Source organism: Mus caroli, unplaced genomic scaffold (genome assembly GCF_978045245.1).
Source record: "Mus caroli unplaced genomic scaffold, Mus_caroli_1 scaffold_5, whole genome shotgun sequence".
Taxonomy (NCBI): Eukaryota; Metazoa; Chordata; class Mammalia; order Rodentia; family Muridae; genus Mus; species Mus caroli.
The window spans coordinates 83,274,821-83,296,686 of record NW_028227260.1 but is presented as its reverse complement, the minus strand read 5'-3'; the positions used below and the strand labels follow the sequence as shown (position 1 = coordinate 83,296,686).

The 21,866-nt window shown below is 39.0% G+C and overlaps 1 protein-coding gene across 1 annotated transcript; it reads left to right on the top strand.

The window, feature by feature from the left end:
• The first annotated feature begins 301 nt into the window (after positions 1-301).
• On the top strand, positions 302-20,894 carry Tasl (TLR adaptor interacting with endolysosomal SLC15A4). Its single transcript, XM_085837666.1, has 2 exons — positions 302-478; positions 19,710-20,894. The coding sequence occupies exon 2, from the start codon at positions 19,711-19,713 to the stop codon at positions 20,605-20,607; it is 897 nt and encodes a 298-aa protein (XP_085693792.1). The 5' UTR covers positions 302-478; position 19,710; the 3' UTR covers positions 20,608-20,894.
• Positions 20,895-21,866: the final 972 nt, after the last annotated feature.

Below are 21,866 nucleotides of genomic sequence, written 5' to 3'. Positions count from 1 at the left end.
TACCAACAATGAGAAACAATGCTTTGAAAATTATAGATTATTAATAATCAAGATAGAGAGTTTTTAAAAGTCATGTGTGCATGTTGCTCTCATGTGGAAGAGGTTTACCAGAAGTTTTACTAGTGTAATGTGCAACCATAAACTGTTTTTTTTTTTTGAAAAAACACAAGACAGTTTCACAGATAGGTTTCATTTTTCAAAAAAGAGGAAGAAACACCATTCTGTGGCCCAGTGTGGCTATGTCAGTTACCTCCTGCCCATTTCCTGGGACTTCCCACTCCTTCTTTAGAACAAACTAGACTTAAGTGAAACAACACTTGTTCCATAGGATCAGTGATCCTAAGAAGGGGGCAGATCTTAGTAGCCTTTTCAGTGAGAGGCTTGAGAGCTTTTTGAAAAGAGCCCTGTCTGGCTAGTTCTTCTCTATTAGATCAGTCATTGTGTTGCTGCAGGATCCAAGGAGCAGACTCTGGTGAAGGTAAGGGAGGCAATGGGCTCTTTGATCCTTTTATCACCTCTTCTCCTTCCTCTTCCTACACTTTCTTGGCCTTTTATCAATAGAACTCAAGCCTACTCCTATGTCATCAGAAAGGATTTCTTTTTTTTTTAAATTAGGTATTTTCCTCATTTACATTTACAATGCTATCCCAAAAGTCCCCCATACCCTCCCCCCCACTCTCCTACCCCCCCACTCCCACTTTTTGGCCCTGGAGTTCCCCTGTAACTGGGGCATATAAAGTTTGCAAGTCCAATGGGCCTCTCTTTCCAGTGATGGCCGACTAGGCCATCTTTTGATTCATATGCAGCTAGAGACAAGAGCTCCGGGGTACTGGTTAGTTCATATTGTTGTTCCATCTATAGGGTTGCAGATCCCTTTTAGCTTCTTGGGTATTCAGAAAGGATTTCTTAGCTTACTAAATTAGAGTGACTATGAACTTGATCAAATATTTAGTGAGGCTAGACAGTTAAGTAATAAAAATTAAGCTAAACACGTCCTTCCCTGCCATCCTTATGTCATTTTGCATAGTTCTAAAAACAGTGTTCTGGTTTATTTTACTGTTGTTGCTGCTATTGCTTGCTTTTGAGTGCTGACTCTTGAACTCTGGGCCTTGTACATACTAGGCAAACATTTTATTACTGAGTTACAGTTAAAATTTTATTTTCTAAGAAACAAGCTCATTAACATCTGGCCAGATAGACCAGATAGAGCTTGAATTTTTTTAATCTCCTGAATAGTTGGCACTATAAGTTTAAGGTCCAGCTTAAAATGTTATTTCTAATTTATTTATTTATTCATTTATTTTCTTTGCTATAAGATCTCACTCTGTAGCCCAGACTGACTTTGAACGGGCAGTGATTTGCCTCAGCCTTTTACTGTTGGGATTTCAGGTGTGATCTGCCATGCCTGCTAAGTAACACAATTTTAAGATACAGGTCTGCAATGAAGCTTGAAGTCTTATGAGTAGAATAGCAGTAAGAGATTTTATTTGTAAAGTCTGCTAGATGTATAATACATACTGAAAAGTTGGATTCATGTAGTCAGTTCCTCAAAAGAACTCACAACTTGTGTTTGTTTGTTTTGGAGGTAGGGTTTTATTGTGTAGCTCCAGCTGATCCAAAACTCACTATGTAGACCAGGCTAGCATTGAATTCATGGAAGTCCTCCTAGCTCAGTCTCTTATGTGCTGAAATTATAGGTACGGGCCACTAGGCAGAATATAATCTGTTCTGTTTTAATTGGAAAGATTTGACTGACTTGGTCAAACATCTTTCAAATTACTTTAATCAATTAATTTTTAAAAGTTGGAAGCTGGAGGACAAATTTATTAGTGTTGAAAAGCAAAGACCTTAGGGCAGGCAAGCTGCAAATCTCAGCAGCTGACCGAAGGAGGAAGAAGGCCAGGAGGAATAGACAGTCACGCCATGTGATTTAAGCATGTTCAGAGGCATGCCTAGACCACGGGTAGGAAAGAACAGAAGGAAACATTATGCTTTTCTGAGTAATTCAGAAAAGCAGGCAACTTAGCCAAACTCCGTGGCTGTGGCTCTGTGACTGCAACTTTTTTTTTTTTTTTTTTGAGATGGATTCTTCCTTGGTAATGCACACTGGACTTCCTGCTTCAGTTTCCAAAGTGCTAGGATTATAGGTGTGCACCAATAAGCCTGATTCTGATAACAATTTACATGTATGCCCCATGTATGTGTGTGTGTGTTTGTGTGTGTGTGTGTGTTCGCGAGTGTGTGTTGACACAAAGTCTATTTGTGTAGCCCTGGATGGCCTTAAATCATACTATGTAGCCTAGGATGTGTACAAACTTGCAGCAATCTTAAGCTTCACACTTCTCACTACTGAGATAACAAGTCAGCACTACTGTGTTCAGCCTTCAAACCCTTTCTTATTATAATTTCATTAGTTCTGTTTTGCTACTGCTATATTGTTTAGATTCTACATTTTAATGAGAAGGCCTAACAAGCAGAATATGCAGGAACACCATGGCTCTTGACTTCAGTTGTGCTGATGACTTAGAGAAGAGAAAAAACATATTATATTCCCATTGAATTTCAGTTTCAATGATTCAGTTCAGCAAGCTTGTGATAGTGCTATCCTATGTGACAGGAAATATTAAAAGTGAATATGGTTTACAGTGATACGGCTTTTCAAACTGTTATCCAGATGGTTTGAGGAAAGCTTTCTTTTGGTATTAAAGACAGGAAATACATGGGTGCATGAAATTTGCTTTAGTTGTTTTTTGTTTTGCTTGTTTGTTTTTTTGTTTACCTCAAACATCCTTCCTTCTGTGCACATCATCTGTCTATGCTTGAATCTGGACTTGAGTTGGTTCGACTATTCATATTGATACTCTACTGCATTTCTTGCATGAGCCTGTCTGTCTGGAACAACTGTTTCCAAGATTTTTTAGATATAAAGCTTTTGTAGATATAAAGAATATTGAAAACTGTGTAAACATCCATAGCAAGGTGGAAAATATTTTTTGTTTGGTTTTATGCGATGGAGACTCATTTAGTAGAGACTGTCCTTGAAACCCCTAAATGACTGAGACACATCTGGAAACCCTGATATTCCTCCCTCTACCTTTCCAGTGCTAGGATGAAAGGCATACACCACCACACTCACAGGAACACCATCTTTAAAACAACCTATTGTGACATGAATGTTTAACAGATTTGTAATACTCTTCAGAACTACAGCAACCCCTCAATCTCACAGGCCTTTAATCCCAGCACTTAGAGGGCAGAAGCTGGGGGGGGGGGGCAGAAGCAGGTGGATCTCTGTGAATTCAAGTCCAGCCTGGTCTACAGAGCCAGTTTTTGGACAGCCAGGGCTACACAGAGAAACCTCATTTCAAAATCCAAACTAAATATAAAGAAAAATAAAGAAACAAGCAATTATCCCTTTCTGTTGCCTCAAGATAATACAGTGACAGTGAGCATCCATGTCTCCATCAAGTATATTAGTTTGGCACATTATTTTGCCATGTTTATTTCTCATTTTTCCCTGTCTCTCTCCCTTTTATGACATTTTTGAGAGTATGTTGTTGGCTTCATTACACATACCATCCATAAATTCTTTTTTTTTCTTTTTATTCTTGGGTATTTTTTTTCATTTACATTTCCAATGCTATCCCAAAAGTCCCCCACAAGCTCCCCCCCACTCCCCCCCTCCTACTTCTTGGCCCTGGCATTCCCCTGTACTGATGCATATAAAGTTTGCACGACCAATGGGCCTCTCTTTCCACTGATGGCCGACTAAGCCATCTTTTGATACATATGCAGCTAGAGACAAGAGCTCCGGGGTACTGGTTGGTTCATATTGTTGTTCCACCTATAGGATTGCGGATCCCTTTAGCTCCTTGGGTACTTTCTCTAGCTCCTCCATTGGCGGCCCTGTGATACATCCAATAGCTGACTGTGAGCATCCACTTCTGTGTTTGCTAGGCCCCTGCATAGTCTCACAAGAGACAGCTATATCTGGGTCCTTTCAGCAAAATCTTGCTAGTGTATGCAATGGTGTCAGCGTTTGGAAGCTGATTATGGGATGGATCCCCGGATATGGTAGTCTCTAGATTGTCCATCCTTTTGTCTCAGCTCCAAACTTTGTCTCTGTAACTCCTTCCATGGGTGTTTTGTTCCCAATTTTAAGAAGGGGCAAAGTGTCCACACTTTGGTCTTCATTCTTCTTGAGTTTCATGCGTTTAGCAAATTGTATCTTATATCTTGGGTATTCTAAGTTTCTGGGCTAATATCCACTTATCAGTGAGTACATATTGTGTGAGTTCTTTTGTGATTGGGTTACCTCACTCAGGATGATGCTCTTCAGGTCCATCCATTTGCCTAGGAATTTCATAAATTCATTCTTTTTAATAGCTGATTTAATAGCTGACTTTTTAATAGTACTCCATTGTGTAAATGTACCACATTTTCTGTATCCATTCCTCTGTTGAGGGGCATCTGGGTTCTTTCCAGCTTCTGGCTATTATAAATAAGGCTGCTATGAACATAGTTGAGCTTGTGTCCTTCTTACCGGTTGGAACATCTTCTGGATATATGCCCAGGAGAGGTATTGCAGGATCCTCCAGTAGTACTATATCCAATTTTCTGATGAACCGCCAGACTGATTTCCAGAGTGGTTGTACAAGCTTGCAATCCCACCAACAATGGAGGATTGTTCCTCCATAAATTCTTGAGTGTATATTTTCTAAGAACATAAGCAAAGTTTTCTATAAGGATAATATAATTATGGCATTGAAAAATGTAAGATCAAGCATAGGATGGGGACTCATTCCTGTAATCTGAGAACCTGGGAAGCTGAAGCAGGACAACTGATGTGAGTTCAAGGAGAGCTTGAGGTATGTAGTGAGTCTCAGGCTGACCCAGGCTACAGAATGAGACCTTATATCAAAAATTGGAAGAGAAGTGTGAATTTATAAACTAGAAATGTTGTTCCTTATTTTGAAAATCTCTTTTATCTAAAAGTATATCTAAAATATTTTTAAAAGGTGCTCATAGGTTTGATTTTTCAAATGTAGGAAGTGGTAAGGAAGAATATAAAGAAACATCAAAATTATGAAAGAATATATTTACTAATACTTCTGTACCAAAGTCCACACATTCTGAAATGAGTTATTTCATAATCAGGTAAAGCTTTTAGATGTAGTTATTGTCTTTTAATATAACGATACCAGTACATTTGAAATCAAAATTATTTACTGGTAAAGTCAACTAGAAAAAGAAGAATTTTCTTTGTTCTTTTGTTTTTGACAAACAGTTTTCCTATGTAGTACAGGCTGGCTTTGAACTTGTGGTGGTCCTAAAGCCACTGCATCTTAAGTGCAATGTATATGGTCACATATCATTACACCCAGTATACAACCCTGCCTTGAAAAAAAATGCGTGGCAGAAGAATAGTTCATCACAAATTTTGTTTTATAACGGGAATTAAAAAATGAATGAGTCAGGGAAATGCAAATTAAGAGAATTCATCTCCTGTCAGAAAGGTTATCTATCATCATCATCATCAAAAAAAAAAAAAAAAAAGGCAGCAAATTCTGGTAAAAATGCTGGGACAGATGAACTCTGCTGTGCTGCTGGTGGGATTGTAAACCTGTGAATCCACTATGGAAGTCAGTATAAAGCTACTTCAAATAACTGAAAATAGAACTCAAGTATGTTGACTCATACATGTAATCCCAGATCTTAGAAGGCCAAGGCAGATGGATCACCACAGGTTGAAGACCCTGTCTTAAGGAAAAAAAACCAAAAAAACCTAAAGTAGAATATATGACTCATCTGTATCACTCCTGGGTATATAATTGAAGTCCTCTAAGGCAGTGTACTACAGAGATATTTGCACATCCTTACTTCTTGTTTTATTAGTTATGATAGTGGAGAAATGGAACCAGCCTAGATGCCCATCAGCCAATGTTTAGATAAAGAAAATAACAGATATACAAAATGGAATTTCATTACGCTGTAAAGAAGAATGAAATCAGGGTGTTTGTAGAAACTTCTCTCACTTGTGTAGGGGGGGCTAGTGCGCATGAGTATAAAAACAAGAAAGAGGTCATGTGAGGGGAAAAAGAAACCTTAAGAGGGAAGTGTTAGGGGAGAGACAAGGTAATAAGAGAGAAACAGGATTAGCAACAGGCAGGCAGGAAGGATGGAAGAAGGCAGTAGAGGATGGGGATTAATAAGAACAAAGTATAATGTCATATATGTATGAATGTCTGGTAAAGAAACTCATTACTTTATATGCTGACTTTAAAAAAAAAGCCTAATAATATGAGGCTGCGAAGATAGTTCAGTAGATAAATTGCTTGCTGTGAATTTGAATTTGGTTTTCAGAATCTGAATAAAAATGGGACATGGTAGCTGGGTGTGGTGGCGCACGCCTTTAATCCCAGCACTCAGGAGGCAGAGGCAGGCGGATTTCTGAGTTCGAGGCCAACCTAGTCTACAAAGTGAGTTTCAGGACAGCCAGGGCTACACAGAGAAACCCTGTCTCGAAAAACCAAAAAAAAAAAAAAAAAAAAAAAAATGGGACATGGTGATGTGCCCTTGTAATCCTAAGGCAGGTAAGGGGCAGAGACCCTTAATTGGTGAACTTCGGGCCAGTGGGAGCCGTTGTCCCACAAAACAATGCTTCCAGTGCCTGAGAAATAGCATGTAAGCTTCATCTTTACCCTCTGCAGGCATGAGCACCTTCACATATGCATGTAGCTGCATACACATTAATAATACAAAAGAAATACGGATGAGTAAGATGAACTATTCAGGATATAATCTAAAATATACCATTAAGCCATTAATTATTTCTATCTCTAAAGAATAGAGTTTATATTTTATTTGCTTGTTTGTTCGTTTGTTTTGCTTTTGAGACAGCCTGTTTCTATAGCCCTGCCTGGCCTGGTACCTGCTACATAGACTAGACTGGCTTAGACTGGCTTAGAATCGCAAACAATACTCCTTGCCCCAACTCTTCAGTGCTAAGATTATAGATGTGTGCCATCATGTCCAGAAAGAACAGACATTTTATTTAGGTTTTATTTTTTGAGCTGTTGGGACAGAGTCTCATGAAGTCAGGCTGGCCTCGAGCTCATTGCATTGTATGGCTAAGCTTTTGATCCTTCTGCCTCAGCTTTCCCAGTGTTAGGATTACAGGTGTGTGTTATCACTCCCGATAGTGCATGTCTCTTAGCCTAACATTCGGGGAGGTGGAGGCAGGAAGATCATAAGTTCAAGATTGTTCTTGGCTGTGTAATGAGCTTCATGTTAGCTTGGGCTATATAAGAGCCTGCACCCTGAACACCAAAATTCAATTTAATAATAGCTGTATTCTAGTAAGTTTGCTGCTCAAAATCTGGCCTGACAAAACATTCACAGACACCTATCCAACATTGCACATAGTGGCAAAACAAGAGAAAAATAAGCATGCATTATTATAAGGGATTTATGACAATGAAAGAAGTTTGTAGATGTTGAAACCGATGAAATTGTCACCACTGTCTAAAGGCTACTGTTTCTTCTTATTATTTTGAGATAAGCTCTTACAGTCCATGCTGGTCTTAAGATCACTATGTAATCAAGACTAGCTCTTGATTCTGTCATCTCTGACTATTGAGTGCTGAGATTTAAGGTGTATTCTGACCCACAGCTGTGGGAAATTTGTACTAGCAGACTTGATGGCAAAGATCAAGATCATCTATGAAGCAGCATCCAACATTTAACTTTGATCTTTTTTTTCCTACCAGATTATACAACACAGTGTTGGGTCGTGGTTCCAGCTCACTGCCTCTATTTGTGTTTGGTCACTGGAGGTGTCCTTTGTACCCATCTCAGTCCAGCCTTTTCCAGTGTCTTAGTTTGTCCTTACTGAAAGTATTCTCCAAGAGACAAGCTATGTTCTAGGTCGCTACCATTCCAAATGCCTCCCTTCCACACCAATCAGCAGTCTCTCTCTTTGCTATTGCCATTACTCCTTTTTTACACAATTTCCATTATTTTAGTGATGGCATTGTTTGGGATTTTATTAACATCCCACATAATCCTGCAATAAGGAAGAGATGAACATAGAATCCTTTTCTAATTTAGGTAGAGAGAGTCTCTGAAGTGCTATGTGTTTGAGGTGGGACCCGAAAATTGTGAGAGATAGGCCAGGGTATAACTATAGAGTCTAAGCTCTCAGGACAGAAGAATAAATTATCCCAAGGATGGTAATTGAGATAGGTGGACCTGGGATAGGCTCAGCATAGCCAAGGTCTTCAGTCCTGTTGTGAACAGGCAGAGATTAGATTAAGCAGGCAGACCACACATCACGGGGGACTGACATATCTAGATGTTTGCTTGATGTGTAAACAGCACATTGGTAAAATTAAATTACCTGTGGAAGGTAGGTATAAAATCAAGACTAATGAAATACTAGGCTACAGTATTGGGACGAGTTAAGGAAAATATTAATATTGTTATATTCAAAATGGAGCATAAGTTGTTTATTAATGAGCATTGACATACAAAATATAGACATCACTGCATCTTCTTCCTTTTACTTGGCAAGCACTGTTGTTATTAACTGAAGTCAGGGATGATGCCGTTTTCTTGGAAGAACAAAAGTGCTTGGTATCACAACTGTGTGATATTAACTACTTTCAACTATGCAGCAGAACAATATGCTCTAAATACAGGCTTTGGAGATTATAAACATGGGCTTCAAACTTGCTTTCAGTAGACAGTAGCTGTATGACCTAGGAAGGGGAGGTTTTCCTTCATACACCTTTCAGTAACATATAATGTATTAATTAAATAGTCTATATTGTCCATATGCATGTATATTATACATGTTGATGATATCCTCTCATTTCCATGGTCTGCCCTGCTACTCCTGCTACCTCTCTTTATTTCCCTCAAATGAACATTTTTATCATCTATCACCTTGTCAGTTACTCACTTGACAGCTATGATAATATTCAATGTCCAATATTGTTGAAAGATTAGAAGTCAAATATAGAAAGTAACCAAAGAGGAGTTGTTATCAGGATGTCTGATCCAATTTACTTTATCTTCATTTCCCCCTTCTTTTCCTGTCTTTCCTTTGTATCCTCCTATTGTTCTTTTCTTTCCTTCTTTTTCCTCCCCCGTCTCTCATGAGATCAGGTCTCTAAATTAAGTCCATGCTGGTTCTGAACTCATGATCTTCAGCCTCAAATTCCCAATGCATAGGGTCAGGGTATACCCCACCAAGTCCTTCTGTGCCTGCCTTTGGTTTGTTTGTTGTTTTATATCTTTAAGACAGGGTCTTATCTAAAGCACAAGCTAGCCTGAAACTTATAATAACCTAGCCCAGACTAACTTTGAAGTAAGCAATTGTTCAAGAGTTGGGAATATGCTACTACACTCAGTAGTTGATTAAGGTCAAAGTTAAGCAAACCACAGACCAGGACTCTGTTTTTATAAAGTTTAATTGGAATACAGCCGTAACAATTTGTTTGCATGTTGTCTGTGTCTGCTTTTCTTCTATGATAGCAGAGTTGCAACAGACTCTGTATGATCTATAATACCTTAAATATTTGCTATCCTTAACAGGTATTTTTAGATGTCCTCTTTACAAAGTCCCTTCTCTTTATCTCTTTTTGCTTTGTTTTTCTTTTGTAGTTTATAAAGGTTCTCATTATGTAGTTCTAGCTGGCTTAGAATTTGTAGACAAATTTGGCCTTAAATTTTTGATCCTCCTGTCTATGGTTCCCTAGCGCTGGGATTAGATATGTGCTATCATTAGGTTTTATCTAAAGAGAAAATCCTGTGTTTCTGCTCTAGAGTGTAAGTCAAATGCATGTCTATATACAGAAGTTATAACAAGAATTTCATGGTAATGTATACAGACACATACATAGAGATCTAGAAGGAAGAATTTATATTGAAGTTTCTTCAGAAAACCAAGTAAATGATTGAACAAAGTACTGTACTTTAGCCCATACTTCTAGTTTATGAACTTGCAAACCAGGCTAATTTTGGTATGCCACTGTCTGGTAATGATTAATGTAGGCTAAATTTGCCTAGAACATCTAATCAGCAGATGTCCTTGAATATCTTCTTTTCACACTTAACCAGTGATAGAATCTAAACACACACACATACACACACACACACACACACACACACACACACACACACACACACACACACACACACAGAGAGAGAGAGAGAGAGAGAGAGAGAGAGAGAGTAAGCTTCCATAAGATAAGAAATAAAACTTCAAACAATAAGGTATATGAACAACTTAATCAGTTAGAATCAGTGACTCAAATAAAATTAAGTATGCCTTTGAGATATCATGATAGTTTTTTTTTTTTTTACATTTCATAGGCAATAAAAATTATTAAGAAAAATGCTAGAAACAAACTAAAATCGTCCCAGGAAGTTTTCATTCTCTGTTTTGTGATTTTTTTTTATGGATTCTGTAATTCATAACACTGTGTTCATTCTAGTGGTCCATTTGTGGTTATAAGATGAAATAATTTTTAAAAACTAAGTTACAATAATCTATCTATTATTTATTTGTGTGTTCATATAATGGCACTTTTGTGGAGCTCAGAAGGAAATTTGCCAAAGTTGGTTCTCACCTTCTAGTAAGTGGGTTCTGGGGATCAAAGTGAAGTCATCAGACTTGGCAGCAAATGCTTTGACTTAGTGAACTGTTTTACCAGCTTTTCCTGCGACCCCTTTTTGGTCAGGGTCTTGCTATGTAGCCTAAGTTGGCCTCAAACTCACAGCTGTGTTCCTGTGTCAGTTTTCAGAGTACTGGTATTATAGGCTTGGGCTGTAAAGTGCAGCTCAAATCAATTGTCTTTGTATATTTTTGTTTCTAATTTCTGTGCAGCGTTAGTCTGCACAGCTTTGTAAGTCTTTCAGAAAGCTCTGTTCTGTGCTTTCTACTGCCCTCTGCTGCCAGTTCTCAGAAACATCAGATTCTGGGTAAATTCACCAGCCCTCTTCCTAACTTCAGGCAACAGTCAAGTTTCAGAAAACTCTAGAGATAATGGAACACTCACTTTACACACAAGCCGCCTAGTGTCTGAAAAGTTAGATAATGTAACTGTAAATTCTGTTTTCTGACAGATAGTGTCTGACTGCCTCGGGACACTGGATGAATTGTTCCAAAGCTGCTCAATTTTAACACCTGAAACTAAAACGGGATCTATTCAGTACTTCTGAAACTCCTGCCGTCTTTACAAAGATCTGTGACAAGGCAATGTGGTGTGCATTATGGGGCACTATTACAAATACCAGTAATTCCCTGAGTCCCCAACTTCCTCTTTTTGGAAGCTGATTTTATTATTGACTTTAGGTAGTAACTTACCTCTCTGGTGGAATCAATCTCCCTCCTTCAGTCTCTCCCTCTGTCATTTCAGACATAGTCTCTCGATGGAGTCCTTGCTAGTCTGGATCATAGCAGAGAAATGGAGCTGGCCTCCTCCTGTGTTTGTCTCTCAAGCGCTAGCCTTATGGATCTACTTCATCATACTGGCATCCCCTAGACATGAATAATTGTACTCAGATATCCCATCTCTTGTAGGCTTAAGAGGAACAAAGCTAAACATGTCCCCAGCCCCATTTCAGACAGCACTAGTGCCATATCTCAAATATCCAGGCTCAAGGGTGCTGCTTATGTTATTGAGGCTGATTTTTACTACGTTCACCTAAGCAAGCATCAAAAGTCAGAGCAATCTTACCCCTGACTCCAAAGTTATTTCAGGCCCCCTTTTCACCTTCATTACCACACTTGAGAGTTTCTGTTGATTTATATTTGTTTTGGTTTCAAGGCAGTATCATATAGCTCAACCTGGCTTCATATTTGCTATGGAATAAAAATAGACTTTGAGTTCTTGATCCACCTGCTTTTACATTCCAAGTGCTAGGAATATGGGAGTACTCTGCTATGCTTGGTTCCTGGTCCCTCCCATCTATTCCCTGTCTCGTCTGTTGCCTTGATCTCAGCTCCTGTGTCAGATGGAGAATGAACCCAGAAGTCTCCTAGCTGGTATCCATAGCTACAGTCTGTCAATCTCACCCAAATTCATTCATCTTGACCTTTACTGTTAGACTTCAATACACCCTGAAATATTTCCTTGAATGTCAGATTGGGAATCCTTGATTTTGAATGATTAGGACCAGAAGAGGTTTGTTAAAGATTTTGAAATACTTGTGTCTTTCGGGAAATGCAAATTTTATGTATCATTCTGTACATACACATGACACCAAAGACAACTTTATACAATATATGTTTTTGTGTGTGTGTGCCTGAACTGTGATATGAGATTAACTGTCCATTTATGGTGTCATATTGGCAGTAAAGATCATTAAAACACTGGAGCATTTTTGATTTAGGATTTTTTTTTTTATTAGAAGTTCTTAACATTACCTGAAGTTCAATGAAAGGCTTTCAGCCTTGTGTCTTTCAATGGATTTTTCCGACACTATTTCTCATTCTTCCCACCCTGGGGATAAATCTATCTCTAGACACTAGGATCAATTTTCACTTTACGAATCTGCACTTGGTTTCATATACACGAATGGCTGCTTCTTGTTGTTGTTGTTGACAGTCTTAGCCTGTAGCAGAGACTGGTTTTAAGTGCTGGGATTGTACCCTGCTCAGCTAGGCTGGTGGAAACTCTACTTATCATAATTAAGATACTAACAAATCTCTTTACAAATATCAAACTTCTTCCCTATTGTGAAGGCACGGAGATCATCAGTGCTTTTCATAAATATTCCCACACCTTGAGAGAAGCCTCTCCCACATCAGATGGATGAATCTGAAGAGTGGGGGGATACACAATGGGAGATTTGGAATCTATCTGAATGGGAACAGGGGAAAGAAAGTCAGGTTCTTCAAGAAAGGCTCTCAAGGCATGTGTGACTGAAAAATCACACATCACAGACTGGAATCTGTCACTGCCAAACATAAGAGTAGCAAGAGAGACTTATTCACTATGTTGCTAGTCCCTCTTGTCTCTGACCTGCCCACTGCGTTGTTAAGTGAGTCCTGTGCTTCAGAGTCCACTGAAAGTCACTTTTGACATCCTCTCATTCCTTCGCCACAATCTAGTTGTACAGGAAGTATCACCTTTTTGTTTCTTCTTAGTTACTCTAAAATATTTTTCTTCAGTTTTAAAATCTTATTTTTTTTCTTATGTGGAACTTGGATTGAATTCGGGACTTTGCAACTGCTAGGAAAGAAGTACTATGACACTGAGTTAATTCCTCAATCTTAATTTTTTTTTTTAAAAAGTTTATTTTTAGTTTAGTGCCTGCGTGTATGTATATGTAATACATGTGTGCCTAGTGTCTGAGGGTGCTAGAAGAGGATGTTGGACACTCTGGTTAGCATACAAATATGTGTCTCATTAGGACACATATATAGAAAGCTAGTCTTTGTTTTCATCCACCTTCCCACTGTGATTTCCTTCCTGCTTCGCTCCTTGGTTATCTCCTTCCTCTCGCAAACATCATGTAATCCATTACCGTTTCTGGTTTCCCCTTCTGCTTTAAGTCATATTTCCTACCTCTCTACTTTCATGTTCCCTCTCCGTCTCTCTCATTTAAATCTATATAAGAAAAATGACTTATCTTTCTGAATATATTTCACTTCGTATTCTGCTCTTCACTTGCACTCATTTCCTGTGAGTATCAAGTTGTCATTCTTTATAGCTGAGTAAAACGCTTTTATACTTACACACACCACTTTCTCAATCTAGTTATCTGTTAAAGGATATTTACGCACCTAACTCCGTATCTTGGCTACCGTGAATAAATATGAATTTGCAAGTATCTATATGGTACAGGGACATCAGGGTCTTCAGGTGTATATTCAGGAGTGCTGTAGTTGGCTCACATGGTAATCTCATTTTAGTTTTTAAACGAACTTCTGAATCGAGTAGCTGTACCACTTCAGGTTCTACATTAGTGACTTGTATTGTTGCTGTGCCAAAATGCCTTGACAAAAGCAACTAAAGGGAGAATGAATGTATTTTGTCTCATGGTTCAAGGTTTTAGTGCATCATAGTGGGAAAGTCTTGGCAGCAGGAGCAGGAGAGAAGCAGGAGGCAGCCTGCTCTCATTCTGTGTGCAGTCAGAAGTTTGTCTTTTAAGTAATTCAAGATCCTGGCAAATTGGCAACCATTATTAACCTTTACAGATGTTTCTTCTTTACCCAAACCCTTGGCAGTATTTGTTGTTTGATATCTTGATGAGAGCCATTCTGGCTAGGTTATCATAGAATGTCAAAGAAGTTCAAATTGGCAATTCCCTGATGGCTAACAGTGTTGTCCTTCTTTTGGTAACTGTTCTTTTCACTTGTACATTTTTTAAAGAATTATTTATTTTATGTATATGAGTACACTGTAGCTGTCTTCAGACACACCAGAAGATGGCATTGAATCTCATTACAAATGGTTGTGAGCCACCATGTGGTTGCTGGGAATTGAACTCAGGACCTCTGGAAGAGCAGTCAGTGCTGTTAACTGCTGAGCCATCTCTCCAACCCCACTTGTACATTTGTTTGTTTGTTTGGTCATTTGTTTTTCAAGGTAGGGTTGTTCCATCATGTAGCCCTCTTTGCCCTGAAACTTGCTCTGTAGGCCAAGTTGATCTTGAACTCACAGAGATCTGCTTGCCTGTGCCTCCCGAGTGCTGGGATTAAAGGCATGTGCCACCACTGCCCTGCCACTTCCTTTTGAATTTGTTAGGTATGTTGGATATTAGTGCCCCCTGGAGGGGATTGCTGGCAACAATTTGAGAGATAGAAACACACACACACACACACACACACACACACACACACACACACACACACACACACACACACACACACACTTATGCCTATTCTGTTCTCTTACTTGGAATCTTTGCTTCTTTATCTCAAAGTTGGGTTCATAGCTTCCTATGTAGGAAGTACTCTTTGTCAAAGTTTAATCCCATCACAATGTTGCAGGTGATGAAGCTTAGGAACTTTCAAAGGGACCAGATTGAGATCTTTACCCTGTATTTTCAGATCTTCGTCACCATCAAAGAAAGAACTGGGAGACAGGATAAGATAAGGAATTGAAAACAAATATGCTTATAGGGTGAGTGCAGGCTTCTCAAGCTGAAGGAATCCGTGGAATTTCATTTATTTATTTATTTATTTACTTACTTACTTACTTATTTATTTATGTCTTTTTTAATATATTTTTTATTACATCTTTTCCTCAATTACATTTTCAATGCTATCCCAAAAGTCCCCCATACCCTCCCCCCCTACTTCCCTACCCACCCATTCCCATTTTTTGGCCCTGGCGTTCCCCTGTACAGGGGCATATAAAGTGTGCATGTCTAATGGGCCACTCTTTCCAGTGATGGCCGACTAGGCCATCTTTTGATATATATGCAGCTAGAGTGAAGAGCTCCGGGGTACTGGTTAGTTCATAATGTTGTTCCACCCATAGGGTTGCGGATCCCTTCAGCTCCTTGGGTACTTTCTCCAGCTCCTCCATTGGGGGCCCTGTGATCCATTCACTAGCTGACTGTGAGCATCCACTTCTGTGTTTGCCAGGCCCCAGCATAGTCTCACAAGAGACAGCTATATCTGGGTCCTTTCAGCAAAATCTTGCTAGTGAATGCAATGGTGTTAGCGTTTGGATGCTGATAATGGGGTGGATCTCTGGATATGGCAGTCTCTAGACTGTCACAGCTCCAAACTTTGTCTCTGTAACTCCTCCCATGGGTGTTCTGTTCCCAATTCTAAGGAGGGGCATAGTGTCCACACTTCAGTCTTCACTGTATCTTATATCCTGGGTATCCTAAGTTTTGGGCTAATATCCACTTATCAGTGAGTACATATTGTGTGAGTTCCTTTGTGATTGTGTTACCTCACTCAGGATGATTGAGCCATGACATCTTTCTGTAACCCAGGTTGTCCTGGCAACCAGTTGTCTTTATCTCACAGCACTTTTACATGGATGCTAGGGATCTGGACTCAGATTCTTGTGCAGTTGTGTCAAATTAATTCATTCCCCCAGCCCATGGAGGTATCAGTATCTATAGCAATGATAATATATAATATATTGATAATATAATGAGAATGATAGAGCAACAGTTAGTTAGTAGTTATCTTGGTAGATTAAGTTTATCCAAACTGTGTTTTGAGGTAAACACATGTTTATTCCATTCTTTTTTTTTCCCACTGTTGGAATGGTGACATGTTGTTCTGTTGTAGTAAAGGTCTACAGTTGCATCAGCCCTTAGCAACTGTGCAGTTTGCCTTTTTTATTCCTTTGCCTATCAGGTTTACCTCAGTGGCTTCCTCCACCCAGGTTTTACCTCTGAGTTCCAGGATGCTCATATGTAGAACTAGAGGATCAGTTAGGAATGGGCATATGTAGAGAATAGCTTTGATTGCACCATGTCATCACACACATATCCTTGGCAATGTCTTCACGTGGCCCCTAGTTAGTGCTCTTTGTAGTTCTGTCTGCAATATTTCTATCCCAACTGTAGGCATCTTTCAGGTACACAGGCTTTCAATATCTTTTCAGTTTGTAAGGAGACTTGATAAGGTAGCCTCAGGACTGCATGTCTATCTGGACCATGTGCTTGTCTGATTTGCATCTTGCTAGGCATGAGAGAATTGCTGAGAGTACCTGTTTCCTCACTCTCTCCATGGGAACTAGGGTATGGAGAGCAAAGGAAATCCTAAGTGAAGTTCTGCGTGAGTGAGCATGTGTTGTTGGCATGGGCACAGCCAACTCAATGACCCTATCCTTAGGACCAGAAGAAAATGGCAAAGCTTTCTTTGGATGTCCAAGTGTGGGCATTGGTAGTGTGTGCAGGAAATGTCTACCATAGCTTTCTTCCTTCAGATATTTATAGCCTGAAGGCTTTTCCCTTATAGAGGCTGTTCCTACTAGGGTTAGCTAAATCTGTTTCCTTCTTTCAGTTACACGCCATAACACCACCTTCTTCTTTATCTGTACGGAATCACCCATCCTCCTTGTTCAGCCATATGCAATAATGCCAAATCTCTGTTCAACTCTATGTAATTGTCCTATCTATGTTTCTATTGCTGTGACAAAACCCCATGACTGAAAAGCAAGTTGGGGAGGAAAGGGTTTATTCAGCTTACATGTTTGCATTGCTGTTCATTACAGAAGAAAGTCAAGACAGGAACTCAAACAAGGAAGGATCCCGGAGGAAGGAGCTAATGCAGAGGCCATGGAAGAATGTTGCTTTCTGGCTTGCTCCTCATGGCTTGCTCACTCTGCTTTCTTGTAGAACACAGGACCACCATCCCAGGGATGGCACCACCCACAATGCACTAGGCCCTCCTTCATCAATAACTAATTAAGAAAATTCCTTACAGCAAATCTTATGGAGACATTTACACAACGGAGTTTCTCTCTATTCAGCTAACTCTAGCCTGCATGTCAAGTTGACACAAGACCAGCCAGCACAACAAAAAACATGCTGAGCTCCTGGGGTGCTGTGGTTTTTCTATTAGAAAACTTCGTCCAACTGACTCCAGTTTTTCTATTTGTGTTTCTCTGTGTGTTTGTCTTTTCCCTATACACTCTAGTCAGGTCCATTGCAGGAGCCTTTCTGGACAGGGCAGTTGGTTACTGACTTCATAATGCTGACCCAAAATTATTACACCCTAAACTTTTAATGCTTCTGATGTTAGTTCAAAATCTCAAGTTATAGTATCTCAAAAACATTATTTTATTAGTACACTCACCTCTCTCTTTCTTTTTGATTTATACGAGACATGATTGGGCTTAGGCTCCAGATCCTTCTGCCTCGACTTCCTAAATGCCAGGATTATGGATGCATAGCTCCATGCTTGACATTTAGTTTCTGTTTGCCTGTGTGTTTTGAAATAGGGTCTCACTGTCAACTTTTATTTTTATTAGTTTTTTAGACTCTCTCTACGTTGTCCCAGCAAATCTCTGCCAAGATTCTCTAAAATTTATATAGTAATTCCAAAGTCAACAGTGAACTTTTGCCGTGATTCCCAGTGATATTGGGCCTGTAAGCAGAATGGCATGCTGCAGCCTGGTGGGGATGGGTTAGGGAAGCAACTTTATCACTATTAGAGAATTTTATCACTATTAGAGCCTCTATGGTCATCTTTGTTGGCTGGCTAGTTATTCTTTCATGTGTTTAAACTTTATCTTTTCATCTGGAAACTAGTTTTATTGAGGTTAGATCTGTACTTTGAAAGTATTTCTTTAAGGTTGGCATCATATTTTCTTTATATTTTTTGTCCTTATACTAAGAATACAAGCTTTATGATTCACAGATTACTTGAAAACTTAGCTTTGTACCTTTCTGTTGCATATTAACTTTGCCTACATTTAAGCAACTGGTGAATCCGATTAATATACTTTGAAAATAATTCCAAAAAATACAGATACTTATAACATTATCTTTGTACAATTTTTTAAAAGGAACATTCTAGTTACTTGAAAAACATGCATATAAAAGAAGGGCTGAAAATTAAAAACCATAACGTTGTGTACCTTTAACAATGATACTTCTTTTGACTTTTCATCTTCAGTGTCAAATCGTCAGGTCTGTTTCAGTAGCCCAGCCCTTGTGATCAAAGACAACCAGTTCTCCTCACTGTTGCCCATTGCTCAAATTCCAGGAATGCCAGTGTGTTCCTTTTTTTAGAAAATGCAGCTGCTGGTTTCTGGCTTGTTCTCTCCACCCCAGACTTCAATGACAACTGTTAAAGACGTGGAAGGGGGAGGGAAGGTGTGGGAAGGCTTACTGTCAGGAAAGAATTTTAATAACTAGGGTAGAGGTAAACTTGTCAGTTGAGTGTAGACATTTCTAGGATATATTCTGTGATGTGAGAGGAATACAAAGAAAAATCCAACATAGCCTTAAAAGGTAGGGGGAAACATTGGTCTTTCATAATTTATCACTTATAAATTAGTTTCAGAACTCTTGTCAATCATTTCATCAACGTACCAAACACTTTTAGAATCCCTCCTATATCCTGATTGCTGTCTAGACCCCAGGAAAGAAAATTTTTAAATTGAGCAACATTACAGTTCTTATTTCAGTAGAATTTGCCACATATTTCTTCAGTCTTTTCTCATAACATACTAGCCATGTGGCTCTCCAGCTAGCAATGTCTCCACTTCCCCCCCCCCCCACACAGGCACAACATAATTCTCTTGTCCAATTCTTACAGCCCTTTGTAGTCATATTCCATGCTATTGTACCAGCCCCATTTCTTCTCAGCTTTTATTTTGTAGTGAATAGTCCATGCTACAGCGTCTTCTTATAATTTTAAGTCGGTAGCCCCAACTTCTGTTTACCCTTTATGCTTTCGCTGCACTGCCACATGCCTTAAGCCACATCTTGTGAGTCTTTCTTTTATGCCCTTTTCTTTATGCTACCTTTGTGCCTACCACTGTTATAATCCTCAGTATTATAATATTGGGAATATTTGTATCCAGTTTATTTTCTTCCATAAGAGAAGGATGGTCCTTTCATCTTTGTATCTCCAGCATATAGCATAGGTGTGGTATACATTAAGTATATAGTGAGTGAATGAATTAGTTTATCTTTCATTTTTCATATAGCAACTGTAAATTAATTTTTTTCTAGCCTTCTTTCCTCCCACTATTTCTCATGAATTCTCTTTTCAGAATGTTATCAGAAGGATATCTCAGTGGACTTACCTACTGGAATGACATTCATTGGAATTGTGCATCTTATAATGAACCGGTGGCTGGGGACCAGGGCAAAGAGACAAGTTCTGTTGCTGCTCTTTCATATTCCTCTGTGGATGAAACACAAGTTCAAAGTCTTTATGTGAGCTGTAAATCCTCTGGAAAGTTTATTTCATCAGTGCATGCAAGGGCGAGTCAGCACAGCAGAAGCCAGAGCAGAACAGTGCTGCAGGCAAACACCAACCCTGTATTTGAAAGTCCAACTTTAGCTGCAGTTGGTATATGCAGAGATGTGATCAGGGAGACCTACTTGGTTCCACCTTCTTGTAAAAGTATTTGCAAAAATTACAATGACTTACATATTGCAGGGGGACAGGTGATGGCCATTAACTCAGTAATGGCAAATTTCCCCTCTGAGAGCAGCTTTGAAGATGGTCCTTTGCTAAAGTCGTCTGAGATTTCTTTGTCCATGGAGGATTCCACTTCCACTCAGCTCACCGAACTTCCCCTCAAACCTATCCAGCGGTACTCATCCTACTGGAAGATAACCAGCATCAAAGAGAAAAGCAGCCTGCAAATGCAGAAGCCTATTTCAAATGCAGTGCTCAATGAGTACCTGGAGCAGAAGGTGGTGGAGTTGTATAAGCAATACATTATGGACACTGTGTTTCATGACAGTTCTCCTACCCAGATTCTGGCATCAGAATTCATCATGACGAATGTAGATCAAATTAGTCTTCAAGTGTCTAAAGAGAAGAACCTGGACACTTCAAAAGTCAAGGACATAGTTATTAGCCACCTATTGCAGTTGGTATCATCTGAGATCAGCACTCCTAGTCTTCATATTTCTCAGTATAGCAATATAACTCCATAGAGAAGGCTCCTGTCAATTCCCCTTATTCCTATGAATCCCAAGGCACTATTGTATTAATTTGATCAGAGGATGTGATGGAGGGAATTCTGGAAGGGAATTAACAACTAGTAAAGGACAGTTTGAGAAATCACATATGGAAGGGAACAGGAAGAGGAACCAAAAGAATGGTTTCAAGGACAAGCTTATACAGAATCAGAGCAAAAATAAAAATGATCACAGAGAGAAGGAAGGTACTGTGATTCAATTTTAGGAGTACTGAAACTGGAAGATAAGCCAAATCAGGAACAAAGGGAAACACTATGGCAAACTAGAAAGTCAATGGATTTGAGAATTGTGAATTAAACACCTGTTTCCTATTTATATACATTTATCTAGGTTGTTTCTTCTGGAAAGAAATGGACTACAAGATGGTTGTTAAATTCAGGTGGACTGACATTTTTCCAAGTATAAGCGTGTATTTCTTTTTCTCTATGCTATATCAGTAAGTCATGTAGATATACTCTTTATAAATATTAAATGAATGACAAACAAATCTCAGTTGTTTAAACATTTTTTCTTTTTTGCAACAAGGCTCTATTAGCTCAGGCTGGTTTTACAATCCTTACATAGCCAATGATCTTGAATTCCTTATTCTTTTGCTTCTATCCCACAAGTGCTGTTATTATAGGTATGTATCATCAAATCTGGATGTGTTTTTATTTGAAATGAAAGGGTACAGCCACAAGACTATGACTTAAGTCTCATAATTCTATTTAGTGATAGAGATAGCAGTTTTTCAACGGAAAACCTCCTATTGTGAACATAGAAGCATTTTATTTCACTGAGTGTGATTTTCATGGTGCTATGAGGTTCAAAGGCCTTATGAATACTTTCCCTCCATTTCCCTTTTTCATGTGTTCTTCTGACCTGGAGCCAGAAAAGGGTCTTCTGTATGTTCTATACATGACCAAGGACTCCATAATTTCAATTTCTGTATATTTGTTTACTAAAACAGTAGCTTTACATGTGAATTACTGTCTTGGTCTTTTATTCAGCTCAGGACTTAGGAAACTATGAGCCACTGGTCAAATCTAACTTTATGATAGCTTTGGACTCTCGTGAGCTAAGGATAGGTTTTCTTTTTCTCTTTTCTTTTTTCCCTTTGTTTTTTCTTTTTTCTTTTCCTTTTCTTTTTCTTGAGGGAGGGCCTCTTTATTGTGTAGCTCCAGCTGTCCTGGAACTCCCTATGTAGACCAGGCTGGTGTCTAACACACAGAGAT

Coding starts and splice junctions, on each gene's coding strand:
- Tasl (XM_085837666.1), top strand. CDS start 19,711: ATGTTATCAGAAGGATATCTCAGTGGACTTACCTACTGGAATGACATT.